This window comes from Lycium barbarum, chromosome 2 (genome assembly GCF_019175385.1).
Source record: "Lycium barbarum isolate Lr01 chromosome 2, ASM1917538v2, whole genome shotgun sequence".
NCBI lineage: Eukaryota > Viridiplantae > Streptophyta > Magnoliopsida > Solanales > Solanaceae > Lycium > Lycium barbarum.
The window spans coordinates 96161053-96180079 of record NC_083338.1 but is presented as its reverse complement, the minus strand read 5'-3'; the positions used below and the strand labels follow the sequence as shown (position 1 = coordinate 96180079).

Genomic DNA, 19027 nt, shown 5'->3' with positions numbered 1-19027 from the left:
TTTTCTTTCAAGTTGAAACTGATCAAATGATATATGAGCCATCCATAAATTAAAGAATAAATTCGTGTCCTCTTATAACCTTCCTAAACACTTAGGGGGTATTCGGTATGGAGAAAGTGTTTTCAATTTTCTCATGTTCGGGTAGTCAAAAATTTTGGAAAATATTTTCTCTAGGAAAATATGTTCCTTAAAAATGAAAAAAATGATTTTCCTATTTATTTTAGAGGATCGTGCCGTATTTTCGATAACAAAATATAAGGATTCAGGTGAGATTTACTTTTGTATTAACTTGAGCAAAGTTGGATGACTTTCTCGTAACAAAAAAATACAAAACTGATTTTTGTTTGATAAACTTCAAGTTGGATGATTTTTATGTAGCAAAAAATAGGAAAGCATTTTTTTTTTAATAAACATTAAGTTGGACAGTTTTTATGTAACAAATTATAGAAAAATGACATTTATGTGATAAAGTCAAAGTTGAATGACGACCATAGGTTAAGATACTTTTGTGGTAATCAATACGGATATACTTAAATAAATAGAAGGATGAAAAAAAATCGTAAAGTTTATTGATTATCTTTTGCAAATCGTAGATTTAAAATTTTATATTGAAAGAAAAATAGTTAATATTGTTTCTTCATACAAGCATTTCATCATGAAAACTACCATGAAAACAGAAAAATTTACGATGGGAGGAATTGAATTTTTAAAATATTGTATATCTTACTTTTGTGATCAACTTAAATTTGTTTACAATAAATAACTAAATATTCTTAAAACTGAAAGATATTCTTATTATATAATTTTATTTAACATGGTTTTCATCACTTTTGTATTGGTAAATGACAGTAAATAAATATATGTTCACTTAATCTTTAATATTGAATTATCTTAGTCGTAACGTGTTTCCAATAATGTGGGGAAAACGAAGAAGAAAAATATATACCATGAACGTAATTTTCAAAAAAAATATTACATGTATATAATCTTATACTATAATAATATTTTTGTAACTCATAAAATATATGTATGTAAATAATTACTTATGATGATTGAGATTGACAGAAAATAACATGTGATGCATATTATTAGTTTAACGGTAGAGTCTGGACTCTAAAATGAAAATGCGGCTACCAATGAGATAACTGAAAAGTTAATTTCCCCAATCGTAAAGCTCATAAGATAACAAAAAGAAAAAGAAGTAAAGAATGACTTTTGATTAAGAATAAGAATAATATCTTTTCTTAGGACATTTCCTCTAATGCTTGTATAATGTCCACCTGAGGACAATTTTATAGATTAAATTGAAGACAAATTAATTCCAATAGTCATTGTCAATTTTCTCAACCACAAGTGTCATCGAATGAAACAAGAAAAGTGAGGTAATTGGAGCAATAATAAACTTCGGTAGACGTCATTGTCATATCCCCAAACTTCAGTGGCCAATCTAAGATTATAGCTAAAAAAGAATTATTTTACGAAAAAACATCAAACGACATAACATAAAAGCGTTCGGATCGACTTTTTCAACTCTCATCACCGCACAATATTTTCGATCTAAAGTACACTGTTTGTCCTTATCTTCCACGTCTATAACTTTTTTTTTTCCCTAATAATCCAAGACACCCTTAACTCTACTGAATATATCATTTTACCCATCACCTTTAGAACAATTTTCTAATAATTTCTTTGTTGTTGCTTTTAAAATTGCAATTAGACGAGATTTATAAATGATTATTCACTGAAATTTTACTTTTAGATGAGCAGTACTGTCAGACTCTACGTAAGGCGACTAAAGTAATGACTTGAGTGCTAGGGTCCTAACTTTTTGAGGGCCTCATTTTTTCTAAAAAGTTATCATATATGTTATTAATTTTTTATTATCTTATTATTGGATATTCTTATTAAATCTCAAAAAGTAGCTCTTAATAGCTATATTATCATTTGCAAAACATTTATTAGAACAAATTGATTATAAAACAATAATTAGTGACTTTACAACTAAAAAAGCTAGAAAAATAGATTTTAAATAAAAACATATATAACGATATTTCCTTTATATTAAGAAAAAAATAGGGCCTCTTTGTAATGTTTGCTTTAGGCCCCAATCTTATTGAGCGACCTTGAATACTACATGAAGATCATTTGGAGAAAACATATTGGGGAATATTTATATTTTTTAATGAAATATTTATGTTCAACAGATTTGAAATAAATTGGATTCTTCATTATATCTAGAAGGCCAAATACATAGGCAGCCCCTTTAATTTGTCTGAATATTTTATTTAGGTACCTCAACAACCAACTGAACACCTCATTTATGTTTAAAATGTGTCAATTGAACACATATTTCACAATCTTAAAGAAACACAAAATGCGTGAACATCACTTGCTATGACGTGGGGAAAGCATCCAACGACAAAAAGACACGTCAACATAGAAATAAAACTCAAAACCTTAAGAGAAGGGAAGGGAAGAAAAAAAGAAAATGAGTTGACCGGAGAATAACTCCGGCAAAGCTCCTCCTCTCCGGCAGTGTCCCAAATCTGTACAGTCTAAAGAATTTTTTTCGACTGTTAAAACAATATCTAACAATTGCCAGACATAGCCTCTGCAAAAGTTTAGCCCTTTTGGACCATGGAATGGTCTTTCAAACTGAAAAATCCTTTCGCCGGCGAACTGGTCATATGAAAAAATGGCACTTACGACCATCCTTAGAACAATGTGAACTATATAAACTTAAGCTCCATCATCAATTAACGAAGTCTAGTAATGGAACCTTTTTGAATCTTAAAATCATTTTCTCTGACAAGCTTCGAACTGGAAGATATGGCCATTCCGGTTATGTTGTTCGAAAAGCAATTATTTATCTTATTTATTAACATCTTAACAACCACTTTATGAAAACCATGTCATTTCAATCATCCAGTTGAGAGAATTTGGCCGGAATTGTGGAGAAGAAGACTGGAAATGCATTTTTCCGGCGAAATCCAAAACCTCACGGTGAAATTCAGCTTTTCCTCAAGTTTACGCGCTCAATCTTGGTTAGATTACACCGAACATGCCATGTCACCAAGGTGTGTTGAATTGACATATTTTGAATATAAGTGAGGTGTCCAATAGGTCAAGCCCCTAGTTTGAGGTGTTAAAATGAAATTTTCACAAGTTAAGGGGCTATTTATGTATTTGGCCTATCTAGAATATCATTAAATTGAGTAGACAATAACATTTTCTTTCAAGTTATCATTAAAAGAACAGAGCTGGTACCTTATAACGTTACCCTTTATATGTTTATCATTTTAACTTTTGATGTGTACCTAATTCTCTTCAAGTTATTTTCATTTGCAAAATATGGTTTACATGCGAAAAAACAATCTAAGACACAATTTATTTCTTGATAACTAATTTTTGTTTCATGTTCTATTCTTATTTCATACTTTGGTTTCAATAACAATGACAACTTTTCAGTTTCAAACAAATTTGAATAGGTTATATTAATTGCCATACTATTCTAATTAAGTATTATAAAAATAATTTAAGGACTAAAAACTGAGAAAAACAAACATTTTAATTGGCCTAACATTGAAAGAATTTGAGTTTTTATATATAATTCACCTGTAGTATAAACATGGGCTGGTAATACACAAATAGTAAATAATTTGATTTAACACATAGTATCATATTATTCTACTAAAGACAAAGGATTAAAATTACCTCTCAACTATTGAAAATAAAATAATTATACCCTCTGTTTGATTTTGAAAATAGTCCTCATTGTTAATCCATTACTCATAATTTTCTTCTTTACTAACGGACTCCATGTTAACCAAAAATAACTTGAAAAAATAGTAGACTGGAGTTATGGTGGATGAGATTTTTTTGGCGCGTGAGGAATTTTTCTCAAGCTGCAAAATTTGAAGAAATGGTGCGATGGAGATTTTGACAAAGGTAGACGAAACTACGGTGCGTTTTTTTTCCAACTCAGCAAAGAGAAATTGTTATTTGTGGGTTTTAATCTGACATGGAGTCTACTAATTTTGAGGGGTAAAAGTGAGTCATGGATAAGTGTTGAGGCTTTTGGAGGACCATAATCAAACTAAAGGGTATAATTATTTTAGGCTTAATGCATATGCGGCCCCTAAACTTGTCTATTTTTTTCTATTTTGGCACCTCAACTAAATGTTGTTCATATTGAACCCTTGAACTCATCCTCAAATGTGTCTATCAAACACAATCTGACTTACATAATATTCCATCTTTACTGTAAGAACATGCTAATATATATTCTAATTTAATTATGCCATCTTTTAGCTAAGATTAACAGTAATTTAGAGGGGAAAAAAGAGTAGCTCTTAATTAAGCTTGTAGTGAAAGAACAAAAACCGACACATCCATGACCTAACATGTCAAAAAATTACTCCACCTTCATTTGCCTAATTTAATTTCTGCTTCTAATAAAAATCCAATTTAGGGGGTTTGATAGACATACTTGGGACAAGTTCAGGGGTTCAATAGGAACAACACTTAGTTGAGGTGTCAAAATAAAAAAAAGAAGCAAGTTTAGGGGGCTGCATATGCATTAAGCCGTTATTTTATTTCTAATAATTTAGGTATATATGTTTTTATCTTTTTTCGATTTTATAATGCACTACTCACTTTGTTTCAATTTATTTGTCTTACTTTCCTTTTTTTTCGTTAATTTTTTTTTTACTAATGCTTTAATTTTAATTTTTCATATGACATGTTTAAGATCTCACGATGAAAGAGTATTTTAGTACATTCTACATATCTTTGATTAACAACCACAAGATTTAAAATTTTTATTTACTTTTTATATTCCATGTCAATTCAAACTTAGACAAATAAATTGAAACAAAGGGAGAATCTACTCACTTCGTGCCAATTTAAGTGTATTAGTTTGACTCGATATGAAATTTAAGAAATAAAAAGATAGTTCGGATCATGTCATCCTAAATTAAAAATATATAATATAATATCTTAAAATATCTTTTGAATTTTATGATTATAAACTTGACACGTATGATATTTGAATCGCGGACAAACCCTTTTTAAACGGCCTAAAAAAGAAAGTGGTCGGAACGGAGGGACTTCACTATTTTATTGTGCAGACGTATAAGAGCCCGTTTGGATTGGCTTATAAGTTGCTTATAAGCTGTTTTCAGTTTTTTTTTAGTGTTTGGCTGGCCAGCTTAAAGTCATTTTGTGCTTAAAATAAGCTCCAAAAAATAATTGGGCCCATTTGACTTAGCTTATCTAAAGCAGCTTATAAGCTGAAAACAGCTTATAAGCCAAAAAAAATAAGTTAGACTACCTCAACTTATTTTTTTTAGCTTATAAGCTGTTTGCAGCTTATATGCATAAGCCAATCCAAACAGGCTCTAAGTTATCAAAATCACAGTGGACTTAGGGAAAGGGCAAGAGTGTCATTTGACTTAACCGCAAAGCTAAACTCCGTTTTAGCATATATTACCGTCTCCGTCAAACTCCTTTTTGGCGAAAGCGTGTCTATAATGTCTATGTCTCTATCTACGCACATTCATCAACACTTCGCCAAATCATATATATATAATAATATACATGTAAACTATAATTCATTCACCTCTTCCTCTATTCAATCTCACCAAACACCCCAATTTTTCCAAATCCGATTTTAATTTATACAAAATTCCTCAAATTCATATAGCCAGTGGCAAATTAGGTGTACAGTGAGGTAGTGACATCATAACCTTATACACGTTTCTGTTTGTTTTCACGGAAAATTCGCATCGTCGATTAGGTGTACAGTAAGAAAGATTAATTTAGGGTTATTTTGATGGCGGCGACGACGGTGGCGACGGCGGCGGGTGTGGTGGTGTTGTTATACTACGTGTTGAGTCGGCGATTAACGGCGGGGAAGGAAGGAGATGATGAAGAAAGCGGAGATTACACGAGTAGTAGATCTGTTAAACGGAGATTATCACGGAGGCCAGCTCAAGCTCCTGCCACGTGGCTCGAAACTATTTCAACCCTGTGTGAAACTTTAAGGTTTACTTATTCCGAAACACTCGGGAAATGGCCTATTGGTGACTTGGCTTTCGGGATCAATTACCTTATTCGTAGACAGGTAATGTATTACTCGCCATCGAGTTTAAGAAATAAAGAGATACTTTTGAATCCCCTGGTCCAACATGTGTTATAATGTGCTAAATTGTTTCTTTGAATCTTGTCGTTATAAACTTGTTATGTAGGATGTTTGAATTGTTTAACTTACTAAATATAGAAAGAGATCTCTTTTTTGGACGGAGGGAGCATTTGATACTTTTGTGGATGGAATGATTGTTGAATTATTTACCAATATTTGGAATGAATTGTTGTAGAGATTTATATAGCTGATTCTGGACTGGTTAGGATTGAAAATGTAGTTGATTGATTATTAATTGTTGAGCTCCTAAAGTTGGAATCTTTTTGTGCAGTTACAACAATAACATACCCAGTGAATCCCACAACGTGCAGTTATTTACCATTATTAGAATGGAAAAATTATTTTATTTACCAGTGTTTCCAATGAGATATGCGCGGATAGTGCCGAGTGGATATAGATGATTCAGCTAGTCCGTCTCAACTTGATTGGGAGTAAGGGATAGTTGATTGATTGATGTTAGGTGTTGAGTTTGTAAAGTTGGAATCTTTTGTAACACGAAATGTGTTTACAGCTTGGTGGATGGAAGTTGATGTGATGTAGCCTGATGTGAATGAACTAATTTCTGATATAGTTATGTATTATCTGAATGATTTCCTGTTGCAATCTTTTGCTATATATATATATATATATATTTTTTTTTTTTTAAATAGACCAAGATCCTTTTCTTTGCTTGAGCCAAGGGTCTACCGGAAACAACCTCTCTACTCCACAAAGGTAGGGGTAAGGTTTGCATACACACTACCCTCCCCAGACCCCACTTGTGGGATTACACGGGGTTTTTTGTTGTTGTTGGTGCCACATAAATTGGGACAGAGGGAGTATTATTTTTCTATGGAGTTATATGGTTTTGCCTTCTACTGATATTCGTGCATCATCCTTTTCATCGAAGAAATTCTTGATGCTGCACCTCTTGTGCCTTGAAATTCAGTCCCAAGACTCTTGATGCTATTCGCAGGTCGAGCGAGAAATTGTTGTTTATAAATGCATTATCTCAATACAAGTTCATGGATACAGTAGCTCCAGCATGTTCTATATCTGTGTTTTTCATGCTTGAATTATACCTGTATTTCATATGTATTTATGATCTTGAAGGGAAATGCAGCAGTTGCAAGTGTATATGCTGGGGAAAGCTGTGTGCAACTAAAGGGTGATGAGATTATAGCTCAATTGTATCATTACTTAAGATTGGTGACCCTTTGTATGCTTTTCTCAAAGAAGCCATTTCCTGTATTCTTGGAGTCTGCTGGCTACTCTCAAGAAGACGTCCTCCTTCAGAAACCTAAAGCAGGAGTATGTATTTGTCTTACCACTACCTGCTATTTGGATTTATTTCACAAATTCATAATAGTGTTCTGATTGTCGTGAACTAAGTTGTTCAAAATTTTTGTTTGCAGCTTCTTAAGCCTGCCTTTACAATTATAAGAGACAAAAATTTAAACTGTTTCCTCCTTCTAATTCGGGGCACTCATAGCATCAAAGATACCCTGACTGCAGCAACAGGCGCTGTTGTACCTTTTCACCATTCAGTTTTAAATGATGGTGGGATTAGCAATCTTGTTTTGGGATACGCACATTGTGGGATGGTTGCTGCTGCTCGGTGGATTGCCAAGCTTAGTATGCCTTTCTTGGTAAAAGCTCTAGAGGAAAATCCTGAGTATGAGATAAAGGTAAAATTTAGAATTCACATCGTTGCTTCTTGTTGGTTCTTATCCTTTTTCTTCTTTGTCGCATATGGAGATTGAAGGTGTTTTGATGTGTTTTTCCGTTCACTACCTTGTTTAGACTGAAAGCTGTCAGACATGATAAAATTGGAAGATTTAACAAGTAATGATTGTTGATCAACCTTTCTAATTACTGTTAACGTGATGATTGTCATTGATGTGTCATGGGATTTGCTTTCATTTGGATATTTCTGCTACCATGTTACGTTATTGATCTATACTGTGGCTTGCATCTCCTTCCTGTTGTTCTAAGGGTTGATCTTAAATTTTGCGGTACCGGTTTCTGTTGTCCTCTAAAGAGCAAGTCAGAAGGTCACCTTCTACATTTCTTCTATTCTTTTGACATACATTAATTTCATAGTCATGTGTTTCTTTCGTTCTTGTTGCATTTCATATCCTTGGGGCTAAGGTTGAGTCACTGAGATTATCATGCAGATGGCCTGTAAGAAATCATTACTTTACTTTAAAAGAAAAAGTAATCATTAACTTTGGTGGTGCCGTGTAAACTTTTACGACATTCCTGTAAATATTAATATAATGGCGAGTCTTCAGTGGATATGTAATCTTAACATACTTTCAAAAGTCAGGTTATTTAAGTGATTTGCTGCAGATGAACACATAATTCCAGTTTGTTTTTCTTGTGCTTAATATCAAAGTTGTAATGATGGTTTTGAACTTCAGATCGTTGGGCATTCACTTGGTGGCGGTACGGCTGCACTTCTGACCTATATCCTTCGAGAGCAAAAAGAACTTTCCTCAAGCACCTGTGTCACTTTTGCACCAGGTGTGTTTTTCTGCTGCAGTTGCAGATCTCTGTTTAAAAGTCAGAAGGTTTACTTTCCCTCCTTTTATGGTTGCATGTTGTATATCAGTACCTGGTAAATGAGAATTGTAGGTGACAAGGAGGAAAATAGGACATTCTCATCCATGCCTTCTTTCCAAATTGTTTAGTGAATCTTTAAGTGAAATTAGAAGCCATCGCATTTTCCCTTGTTGATTTAGGACCATTTAGTGCTACATTAAAGTGGAGTTTCTGAAAGTTTTCTACTTTAGTGACTCTTTCCAATTGAGTCCTAATATTTATCATAAAGATGCTTTTTCATCTATTTCTACATCTCTTCACAAAATTGGGTTTTATGATGTATCTATAAGACCAATATTTCATAAAGATATTTTTTCATCTATTTCAACATCTCTTCACAAAATTGAGTTTATGATGTATCTATAAGACCAATATTTCAGTCTATGATGCTACCTTCAGCAGATCTATGTTATCTAGAAATTGTGAAGCTAAAACCAAAAAATCGAAATTCATGCCCAAAAAATCGAAATTCATGCTCAATTAGTTGAACCCTGAATTAAGAAAGTTGAACAGCTTACCGTATTTTGTTTTCTAGAAATGCCGATGTTTCTATCTTGAATTGTTTTTAATTTCATGTCACTAGCTTTTAAGTTTAATTTTGTAAAATATAGACAACACCTGTAGGTAGATCTCAAGAAAGGTACTACTTTAGAATGAGAAAGGAACAGACTAGTAAAACTGGTGAACTCTGAAAAGACATCTCAATTATCTGAGTGTACTGTGGTCAATTCAGTATTTGCCAGGTTTTGAACGTCCGAAGTTCTTCATCCATAGTTCTGAGGTCTTACTTTGAAGTGATCATGGTAAAACTACATATTACTGCAAACTGGAAGTGAGGGACTAGGGACTGTGTACATTGTTAAATTGTGTTTCCTGAAATGGCATGAGATTGAAAACTTGAGATGAGAGCATCTATAAACGTACTAGCTAAACTGTTGCTAGAACTGTTTTTGACTGTCTGTCTGGGGATCTCCGAAACTTCATTGGATATTTTAGTTTCTTTTCCAGGAAGCACTTTGAGGAAAATAGCTCGCAGTGTATATCTTATTTTAGCTCCAAAAGTGTGAATATATAAATCTAAGTTGTTGGGAGCATAAGAAATATGTAGGAAAGGGTTATTGAATTGGACCAATTATCTACTTTTAAGAAACCTGATAAAAAGGTAGAGAGGTAGTGTAATTTGTAGAGAAACTTTTGTAGAAAACTTTCTGTGCATTAGGAGACTACTTGTTTCGTATGTGAGCTGGTCCCTTTAACATATAACTGAAAAATATCTGATGATAATGAAAGAAAAGATAGAGTCTGAAGAAAGTAATGGAAAAGTGACAAACTAATTGAAAGTAATTCTGGACTTCTATGACAAAAAGATGATGGTAGCGTGAACATTACAAAGTTGCTTCTGTAAATTGTGTTGTCCTGAGAGAAGGCTGGGAAGCATCTAGATGACTTGAAGGCTTTGCTGAGCAGTTATGACATTATATAGCCGCAGTGTTGAAGGTCAAGTGCAAAAAAGAAAAAGGTTAAAGTCTATTGGGGCTTTGAGCACAAATTGCGAATAAACCGCAGGTGCAAATCAAGTGAAAGATGGAAAATATATCTGTAGTTCGAGAATAATAATTATAAATCCAAACAGTTATATAGACACAAGAATTGAATAAAAAAGACAATTAGGTGAAATATTCTATTGTTTAGTGCCGCTCTCTTCAAGACACAGCCCGTGGGTCATAACTCATAAGGCACACATCTTACCTCTTTAGTGCTAAGCGCACAGCCTATTAAGTGCAGCTTTAGTGAGCCTTTGACAACAGAGCTACTAAGTAGGTTGATGAAAATTAGCTCACTGAAGTGTTGTTCTAAACCTTTCTCAACGACTTCTCTTGTAACTAATACGAGTCCTGAGCCCCTTAGGCGTGTATTCATGCCGCCCACTAATTGGATGCTGGACATGTGCTCAAACACAAAATAAATTGTCATTCTAGAAATAAAATTGGAGACTTACTACCTAATTTTTATCTCCTTTTTGTTGATATGCTTTTCTTCGAGGCACAAAACAAGTGGAATTTGTGAAAAAGTAAAAAAATTCAATCCCCCTTGACCGGGAAAAAGCGAAAATCTTCAATCTCCTTTACTTGACTGTGTCCTATATAAGTAAGGAAGAGGAGAGAATTCTTTACCAGGCTTAGACTTTGTACTTCATTTTATGCTCTATTAGTACTCAAACTATTTGCAGAAGTTATTTAATCTTTATTCGTGTGGTGATCTGTTGATTCTGTTGTTTTTTATTTTGGAATTTATGAAATTGATGGAATGACCTTTGTTATAATAGTGCTACTCTCATGCTTTTGGATATGTTGAGGCTGTATAATAGTATAGTTCTTTTCCTCTTTGTGCCGTGCCTACAATTTTTAATATCGGATACATTTCTAGTTTCTCCTAGGTAAATTAGCATCTCTTACATCTTTTCCTATGAATTTCAATGCCTTTATGTGGTTTACATTCGTATGTCCTTACTGTTTTAGTGTTGTGCAGCTGCCTGTATGACGTGGGAGTTGGCAGAGTCAGGAAAGCACTTCATCACTACAATAATTAATGGTTCTGATCTGGTGCCTACTTTCTCAACTGCTTCTATAGATGTTCTTCGTTCTGAGGTATGACACATTACTCGCATTCATGCACTTCAAAATCCCATCTTGGACCTGCTATGGTTTCTAACTTCAAATTAATCATTTTCAGGTAACGGCGTCATCCTGGGTGAATGATCTACGCGACCAAGTTGAGCGCAATAGAGTTTTGAAGGTTATTTATCGATCTGCCACAGCTCTTGGTTCTCGTCTACCATCTATAGCTGTAGCAAAAGCAAGGGTTGCTGGTGCAGGTGCACTTCTGCGTCCCGTCTCAAGCAGTACTCAGGTAGGAGGTTGGGGCCTTCCACTGGTTTTGCCCCTTCTACTTATTAGTACTAATTTCCCTTATTGAATGCAGCACAAAGTTAAGTTTGTGAATCAATGGATTGTGTAATTCTAACCCAAGTTTTCTGGATCAGTAGTAATTCTAACTTCATTGTTCTGGATAAGTTGTTATTCATAGATGAATTTTAGGTAAAAAAATTAATAGGATACTGCCAATGAAACTTTCAGGTTAATTATGTTTGCCACATCCTCAACTTCCAGTGTACTTAACTGTCATGGCAGGAAAGCTGATTTTATGCCTTTGTGTGCAGGTGGTGATGAAGCGTGCCCAAGATGTTGCCCAAGCAGTTGTCAAGACACGCTCCTCTTTGTCATCATGGACTTGTATGGGTGTGCGTCGCCGTGTCGTCTCCCCTTCGGCAAACTCCAAACCAGATGATTTCTCTGAGGCTCCCCTTATAGCTCCGAGAACATGTGAAACGTTTGTGAGTGAAGAAGTAAGCAGTGTTCCTGACGGGAACAAAATCGAATATTGTTCTTCAAGCAGTGGATCTGGACAAGATGAGACGGATGAAGAGGAAGATGCTGCTGGAGTGGACAAAGCAATTGGTACGACCGCCATAGAGGATATCACGGAAGGTGAATTGTGGTATGAATTAGAGAAGGAGCTACAAAGGCAGGAGCGTGAAGCTGATGTCCATGCCCAAGAAGCAGCTGCCGCAGCAGAAGAAATTGCTGAAGAAGAGAAAGTGCTGGCTGATGCAGCTGAAAACCAAACACCAATATCTCCATCAGATGTGTCAGATAACCATCATTTTTACCCTCCTGGAAGAATAATGCATATGGTTTCTATACCATCAACAGAGGCAAGTGATCTGGATCATGATGGTTCAACGGAAGACCGTGTCGGGATATATGAGACCCCTAGAGAATTGTATAGTAAACTTCGTTTGTCAAAGACAATGATAAACGATCATTATATGCCAATGTATAAGAAGATCATGGAATTATTGATTAGGGAGCTAGAAAATGAATTAGACTGTGATTGTGACTCATGAGTTAAACCAAAAAAAAAAAAAAAAAAAAAAAAAAAAAAACAGTATATATTGAAGATGCCAAACAAAGGCCACAAATTGAAATTTCCCTCAGCCTCCCCCCTCTGTGAATCGAGGTCAGTGAATTTACTTTTTGTTTCTTCTCTTTTGCTGGTGTTAATTCTATTTAACCTTCGTAACCTTGGAATTGAGTAATAATACCCCCTTCACCTTTTAGTTAAGACTAAAAACCCTTTAATCTTGAATCAACGGTCGATATGAGTCCGCCTTTGCTGGTATTTGCGAAACGTAAAAAATGACCCTCAATTTATTGTGGATTATAATTCAAAACTTCAAAAATGAAAGAACTATCAATAGTATTAACGGACAATGTGAGCCCGCCAATTGGTCCTTTTTCCCCGTCATTTAGGTTCCAAACTCCTTGAAATTGTGGTGTATACCAATAGTGTTCTATAGCATGAAGCTGAAATTTAATGGCTAAAGGAGGATGAGAAATACTATTATGGTTATTGATTTTTAGGTGATCTCCTTGAGAATACTATTTGATGAATTGAGCCAAAATAATTCCTTGAAGCAATCATGGTCTTAAAGCAGCCTCCATAGCACTTGTGGTCTCAATTCCCATAAAGTCTCCTTATAGTTGAGAAGCTAAAGAGTTGTTTTTTGTCTTGTGAGAGAAAATTCATGTGACAATTTTAGTTGGATGATTTCTATTACTTGGAGCCAAAGGATGATTTACTTGGAGTCAAAGAATGCATTGCTTGAAGCCAAAGGATGCATTGCTTGGAGCCAAAGATGTGGAGGAGAATTGAAATGTCATGTAGCACACTTGGAGCTCAAGTCATTTTATGCCTATAAAATGAGAGGCAATTCTTCTTTGTTCATCATCCCAAAATTCATACAATCCTTTGTAGTGAGTAGAGAGTTGAGAGAGTAGTTCTCTTAAGTGTAATTGAGAAATCTCCCCTTCCTTTGTTAATAATAAAAGACAACTGTTCTCTGGTGGACGTAGAATCATTTTGATCTGAACCATGTTAAATCTTGTGTTCTTTCTTTTACGTTTCTGCTAACAATTGATATCAGAGCGTTAGGAATCTTTGAAGATCCTAGGAGGAAGAACAAGCAAAGAAGAGTTCCATGAAGTTTGAAATCGATAGATTCAGTGGACGTAACAACTTCAATATCTGGAAGATCTAGATGATGGCGTTACTGCGGACCATGCTATTGACGGAAAGTATCCCGATGGTGCATCGGCTTCCGACAAGGAGATGATTGAAGGGGATGCATTGAGTGTAATCCAATTGTCTCTTGCACCTAACGTGCTTTGTGAAGTGAGTACAAGTACCGAAGAGACGACCAAACAGTTATGGGACAAGCTACAAGGGCTTTACCAGGACCGATCGGTGACAATAAGGATGTTGTTACAACGACGTCTTCACACATTTAAGATGGGGTCAGGTACTTCGTTACAAGATCATTTAGACGCGTTCAATAAACTTGTCATGGACTTACAGATTGCCGGAATTAAAAAAGACGAGGAGACGCTTGCATGTGCTTTGCTATTTTCATTGACTTCAGGATATCGTGATATCGAGAATTCAATGATGTATAGCAAGGAGCCTATCAACCTTGAGCAAGTGCGGCAAACACTTAACTCTAGTGATGTAAGGAGGCATTTTGAAGGAGACAGAGATGATCAGGCAAGTGGGCTCTTTGTGAGAGGCCGGACTAGCCAACAGGGAAGGAGCAAATCAAAGCACAGATCAAAGTCTCATGTGAACAAGAAGAATGCAGATTGTTGGGGCTGCGGAAAGAAAGGGCACTTTGAACGAGATTGCCCAATGTCAAAGTCCAAGGAAAAGGCAAGTGCATCCACAGTTGAACAGGTACATAATTCTGATAATGATTAAGTACTTACAACATCAAGCAATAATGAAAGTTATGGAAACAAATGGGACTCTGCTTGTACTCTGCATATGACGTTCCGAAGAGACTGGTTTAGCGACTATAAGAATAGTGGAGGAATTGTAATAATGGGCAATATTGCAACTTGTGCAATAGTTGGCATTGGCTCAGTTCGGGTTCGCTACCATGATGGAGCCGTGAGGACTATTACACAAGTCCGTCATGTTCCTGATTTGAAGAAGAATTTGATCTCCCTGGGTACTCTGGATGAACAAGGGTACAGGTACATGAGCGAAGGAGGAACTATGAAGGTGACTAAAGGTTCTTTAGTCATGCTGAAAGGCAAGCTGGAGGATGGCCTTTACACATTGGCAGGAAGCACCATTGTTGGCTCTGCAAATGCGTTTACAGTGCAGTTATCTACTGATGAGTGATGACAAGGCAAGATTATGGCACATGAGATTGGGTCATATGAGCGCACGTGGACTAGAGATGTTGAGCAACCGTAACCTTTTGAAAGGTGAGAAGACCAGCACACTTGAATTTTGTGAGCACTGCGTTCTAGGGAAGCAAAAGAAAGTTAGCTTCAGCACTAGCAAGCACAAGACAGGAGGGGTGCTAGACTACATCCATTCAGATTTATAGGGTCCTTCTAAACTTCCATCTAAGAGCGGAAAGAGGTATCTTCTCACTTTTATTGATGATTTCTCACGAACGGTTTGGGTGCGTTTTTTGAAGGCGAAAAGTGATGCTTTTGAAGCATTTAAAGAGTGGAAGATTTTGGTTGAAAATCAAATGGAGCGGAAAATCAAATATCTTCGCACAGACAATGGCTTGTAGTTTTGCAGTGAAGAGTTTAATGATTTCTGCATGGTTCATGGCATCTCAAGACATAAGACTGTCAGGCACACCCCACAGCAGAATGGAGTTGCCGAGAGGATGAACAGAACTCTTCTTGAAAAGGCTCGTTGTATGCTCCTCCAAGCCAAAATGTCCAAAGTATTTTGGGCTGAAGCAGTTCACACTGCTGCTCATATTGTCAATCGATCTCCAGCATCGGCGATTGACTTTAAGAATCCGAATGAGGTATGGTCAGGTGAACCCTCTAAATATTCATATTTACGAGTATTTGGGTGTCCAGCTTATTATCATGTTAATGAAGGAAAGCTTGAACCAAGGGCCAAGAAGGCCATATTCGTAGGGTATGTGGATGGAGTAAAAGGGTACAAACTTTGGTGTTTGTCTTTACTCAAATTTATAGTTAGTAGAGATGTCACCTTTGATGAATCCTCTATACTTGATCCCCGTAAAGTTTCCGTGGAGTTTTCAGGAAACGAGAACAATGAGCAGGTGGAGCTTACCAAGGAAAAGGATGAAGAGACTCAGGTTAAAGATGAGTCAAAAGATGTAGATCTTGAAGAACCTGCGGTCAATGAACCATACACAATTGCGAAGGAAAGGGATAAGAGGCAGACACGAAGAACGGAACACCTTATAGATCAAGCCAATCTGATTGCATATGCGTTCGTAGCTGCAGAAGAAGAGATTAAAGATCTTGAGCCCTCCTCGTATGTTAAAGCAACTTCTTGCAAGGATGCTGCACAATGGCGGTTAGCCATGACTAAAGAGATGAAGTCTCTTCACAAGAATCAAACATGGATCTTAGTGAAAAGGCAAAAAGGGAAGAGGACAGTTGGATGCAAATGGGTCTACAGAAAGAAAGAGGGAATTCCAGAAGTGGAAGATGCTAGGTTCAAGGCGAGATTGGTTACAAAGGGTTTCAGTCAGAAGGAGGGAATTGACTACAATGAGATTTTCTCTTCGGTCGTGAAGCATAGCTCAATTCGCGTGCTACTAGAATTGGTTGCACAATTTGACTTAGAGCTTCAACAGCTTGATGTCAAAACTGCTTTTTTACATGGTGATCTAGAAGAGACAATCTATATGGATCAGCCTGAAGGTTTCCTAGCTGAGGGAAAAGAAGATCATGTATGCCAACTAAAAAAGTCTTTGTATGGTTTGAAGCAATCCCCTAGACAGTGGTACAAAAGGTTTGTTGCATTCATGACTACACATGAATTCTCAAGGAGTGCATTTGATAGCTGTATGTATCACAAGGAGATGTCTGGTAATTCAATGATTTATTTACTATTGTATGTTGATGACATGCTTATTGCTGCTAACAACATTACAGAGATAAATGCTTTAAAGAAACTGTTAAGTAAGGAATTTGACATGAAGGATTTGGGAGTTGCAAAGAAAATTCTTGGTATGGAGATTTAAAGAGAAGACGGTGTTGTACATCTTTCTCAGAAGAGGTACATTGAAAGGGTTATCGGGAGATTCAATATGCATACGTGCAAGCCTGTAAGTACACCGTTAGCTCCTCATTTTAAACTTTCAGAGTTACAAATGCCTCAGTCGGAAGATGAGATGGAGCATATGTCAAAGGTTCCTTATGCCAGCGTAGTTGATAGCATTATGTATGCTATGGTATGCACACGTACAGATATTGCTCAATCTATAAGTGTGGTAAGCAGATACATGTCCAACCCAAGAAAGAGTGTCACGACCCGACTAGGGACCATGAAGGGTACTCGGGGCTAACCACCGAGCACCACTCATTCTATTACTTATCATACTCATTAAGCGTACATTCATTAATTTATACTCAAATCATAGAAAAATCATTCTTCATTTGGAAACATAATTACTTTTATATACATAAGCCCTTCGGCTATCAAAATAATAATATAGATACAATAGTAACATCGTGAGACCATACTACCCACACATGCGTATCTACGAGCCTCTACTAGAGTACTAGACATATGGACGGGACAAGACCTCGTCGTGCCCAAAATACATACATATATATATATATATATATACATATATGTATACACAAAAGAATCAACCAAATAGCACCTCCGGAATAATGGAGTGCTCCTGTAAATCTGCTGGTGGCTTCTATGGGTCTGCACCGTCTCCTTGTCTACCTGTGGGCATGAACACAGCGTCCAAAGAAAACGGACGTCAGTACGAATATTGTACTGAGTATGTAAGGCATGAATGAAATGAACATAATAGAGAAATCATAAGTCATAAGGTGAAGATACAACCTGCGTAACCTTTAAGGGTGGATACATTTCATATATATATCATATACATAATCGTAGTACATGCATCATTATAGCGCGTACATCATCGTATCGTATAAATCATCATCTTTAACCCGCGTCCGGGTAACCATCATATGCCGCCCACTAGTGGTGATCGTGTCCGGCCTTCTAGGCGCGGTGGAATCGTAAGCAGCCCGCCGTAGCGGTGACATGTCCGACCAACTAGGCATGGTGGAATGGTAAGCAGCCCGCCGTAGCGGTGACATGTCCGACCAAATAGGCACGGTGGAATCACAAGCAGCCCGCCTTAGCGGTGACATGTCTGGCCAACTAGGCACGGTGGAATCGTATCATCATATAATCAACATAAACTCATCATTATTACACATCTCATAGGCATATTATAATCTTATCATAAGCTTATCGTAACCTTATCATAGCTTAGCATTATTATACATTTACCATTAAAACATACATTATAACTAGAAGGCATCTTTGGCTATGTCGGGGTGACATAAGGTCGTGACCCCTGATTACATTATGGAGTGATCATAATCATCATATCTCACCTTGAAGGGACTAACATTTTAAGGTGAGTGTACACAAGGAAAAACATCAATGGAACCATACTTAAGATCATTAGAGTCATGGACATCGTATGTTACTCTGGGATTCTTCATACTTATTTTCATCATCATCATTATCATGCTCGTATCGTATCTCTTTTCTTTATCATATGCGTATATAGTTCTCTACTAAGATTGACTCATAATTTTTGGGATGTGAGAAAGTCATGAAGAAATAGGGAATATCATGTCATAAGAATCATGCCTTAGAAAGAAGGGACTAGCCTTACATACCTCTTCGCTTTGCTACTCTATCGCTTGATCGTTCTCCTTCAACGCTTACATCTCTACCTTCAAAGGAATTTGCTTCGACATTAGCTACTTGATTATATAAACGTGCTTACTAATGCTAGAGAAAATTGGGCAGCATTTCCTTTATACAACTTTCCTCATTTTACATATCAACTCCCAACATCCATCACAACATTCACAATATTATACCCAAAAATCATCATTCATCTACATTATCCGCATTTCACAATTTCACTTCAATTTCTCCATAATTGTGGTTATAGTATACTAGTACGTTTTCTCACATATAATGCTTATCCCACGTCCTTAATATCATTTATAACATCACCATATCACTACACATCAAGAATCATGACTCAATTCAAGCTATCAC

At 36.1% G+C, this 19027-nt stretch overlaps 1 protein-coding gene across 1 annotated transcript; it reads left to right on the top strand.

The window, feature by feature from the left end:
• The first annotated feature begins 5493 nt into the window (after window positions 1–5493).
• LOC132626662 (uncharacterized) lies at window positions 5494–12895 on the top strand. The gene is made up of 7 exons (XM_060341609.1): window positions 5494–6124; window positions 7295–7492; window positions 7597–7869; window positions 8605–8707; window positions 11315–11433; window positions 11519–11695; window positions 12006–12895. Exons 1-7 carry the CDS (start codon window positions 5834–5836, stop codon window positions 12750–12752), a joined length of 1908 nt encoding a protein of 635 aa, XP_060197592.1. The 5' UTR covers window positions 5494–5833; the 3' UTR covers window positions 12753–12895.
• Window positions 12896–19027: the final 6132 nt, after the last annotated feature.

What these genes read in the sequence shown, in the direction of transcription:
- LOC132626662 (XM_060341609.1), top strand. Translation starts at nt 5,834, where the DNA reads ATGGCGGCGACGACGGTGGCGACGGCGGCGGGTGTGGTGGTGTTGTTA. An exon ending in TTCAGAAACCTAAAGCAGGA is followed by an intron (nt 7,493 to 7,596) that starts GTATGTATTTGT and finishes TTTTGTTTGCAG; the next exon opens with CTTCTTAAGCCTGCCTTTAC. An exon ending in TAGATGTTCTTCGTTCTGAG is followed by an intron (nt 11,434 to 11,518) that starts GTATGACACATT and finishes AATCATTTTCAG; the next exon opens with GTAACGGCGTCATCCTGGGT.